This window comes from Gregarina niphandrodes, assembly GCF_000223845.1.
Source record: "Gregarina niphandrodes unplaced genomic scaffold scaffold00040, whole genome shotgun sequence".
Classification (NCBI taxonomy): Eukaryota; Apicomplexa; class Conoidasida; order Eugregarinorida; family Gregarinidae; genus Gregarina; species Gregarina niphandrodes.
In genome coordinates this window covers 116,571-117,397 of record NW_011646043.1, presented here as the reverse complement: position 1 = coordinate 117,397, position 827 = coordinate 116,571, and the positions used below count along the sequence as shown (strand labels likewise).

At 55.4% G+C, this 827-nt stretch overlaps 1 protein-coding gene across 1 annotated transcript; it reads left to right on the top strand.

Moving 5' to 3' along the window:
• Window positions 1–43: 43 nt before the first annotated feature.
• On the top strand, window positions 44–658 carry GNI_147070 (hypothetical protein; the record flags this gene model as incomplete). Its single annotated transcript, XM_011135872.1, has 1 exon — window positions 44–658. One exon carries the CDS (start codon window positions 44–46, stop codon window positions 656–658), a length of 615 nt encoding a protein of 204 aa, XP_011134174.1.
• Between the last annotated feature and the right edge of the window lie 169 nt (window positions 659–827).

Below are 827 nucleotides of genomic sequence, written 5' to 3'. Positions count from 1 at the left end.
ACGTGCATTCCGCGAACTACGCGTTCCTCAAGACATTTGCTCAATGCTACCGAACAGTACCGTCCTCCCGAGCGCCACGCGAGCCTTGGCTGACTCCTGGAACCAAGTAGAGTGGTGCAATGGCAATTCTGGCAGGCTCGTTTGTGGTTCGACTCACGCGAATCCAGAAGCGTTCACCGCCAACCTGGACGTGTCCCGCGGTTTGTCGTGCTACAACTTCCTGGCCCCGTTCAAGTATGATCTGCCATCCGTATGGGAGGCCATCGTGCGACACGACGCACCAGAGCGGTGCGCCGTAGTTTGCGATACAGCCGAGACTACTCTGCAACGCAGGGGACGATTCCTGGCCAAGAAATTCGGCATCCGGATCGTCGGCGTAGACCCGAAAAAGGTTGACGACGAAGTACTGGAACAGTTCTCCTATAACAGAGACTGTTCCCACGCACATTCAGTAAAGGACATCAAGCCGGAACCGGAGTGCAGCTGTGACTTCGGAGTTCTTGAATGCTACGTACACACCGGCACCGGCCGCGAGATCGCTTGGGGTAAACTATTAGACCTAGATACCAACGAGGAACAACTATCTAAATATGTTTCCGGCTTACACCGCGAAGGCTACGAGGGCACCCGATGCATCTTTGAGTGCTACAAAAAGTAAGACACCCTGGGCCTGGTGGTGGAACTCTGGGCCTGGTGGTGGAACCCTGGGCCTGGTGGTGGAACCTAGGACCTGGTGGTGGAGCCTAGGACCTGGTGAAACGTAGCGATAGGACCTGAACCAGGCTTTTTTGGTGTGTCGTTTTGGTCGGTGTGTCGTTTTGGTCGGT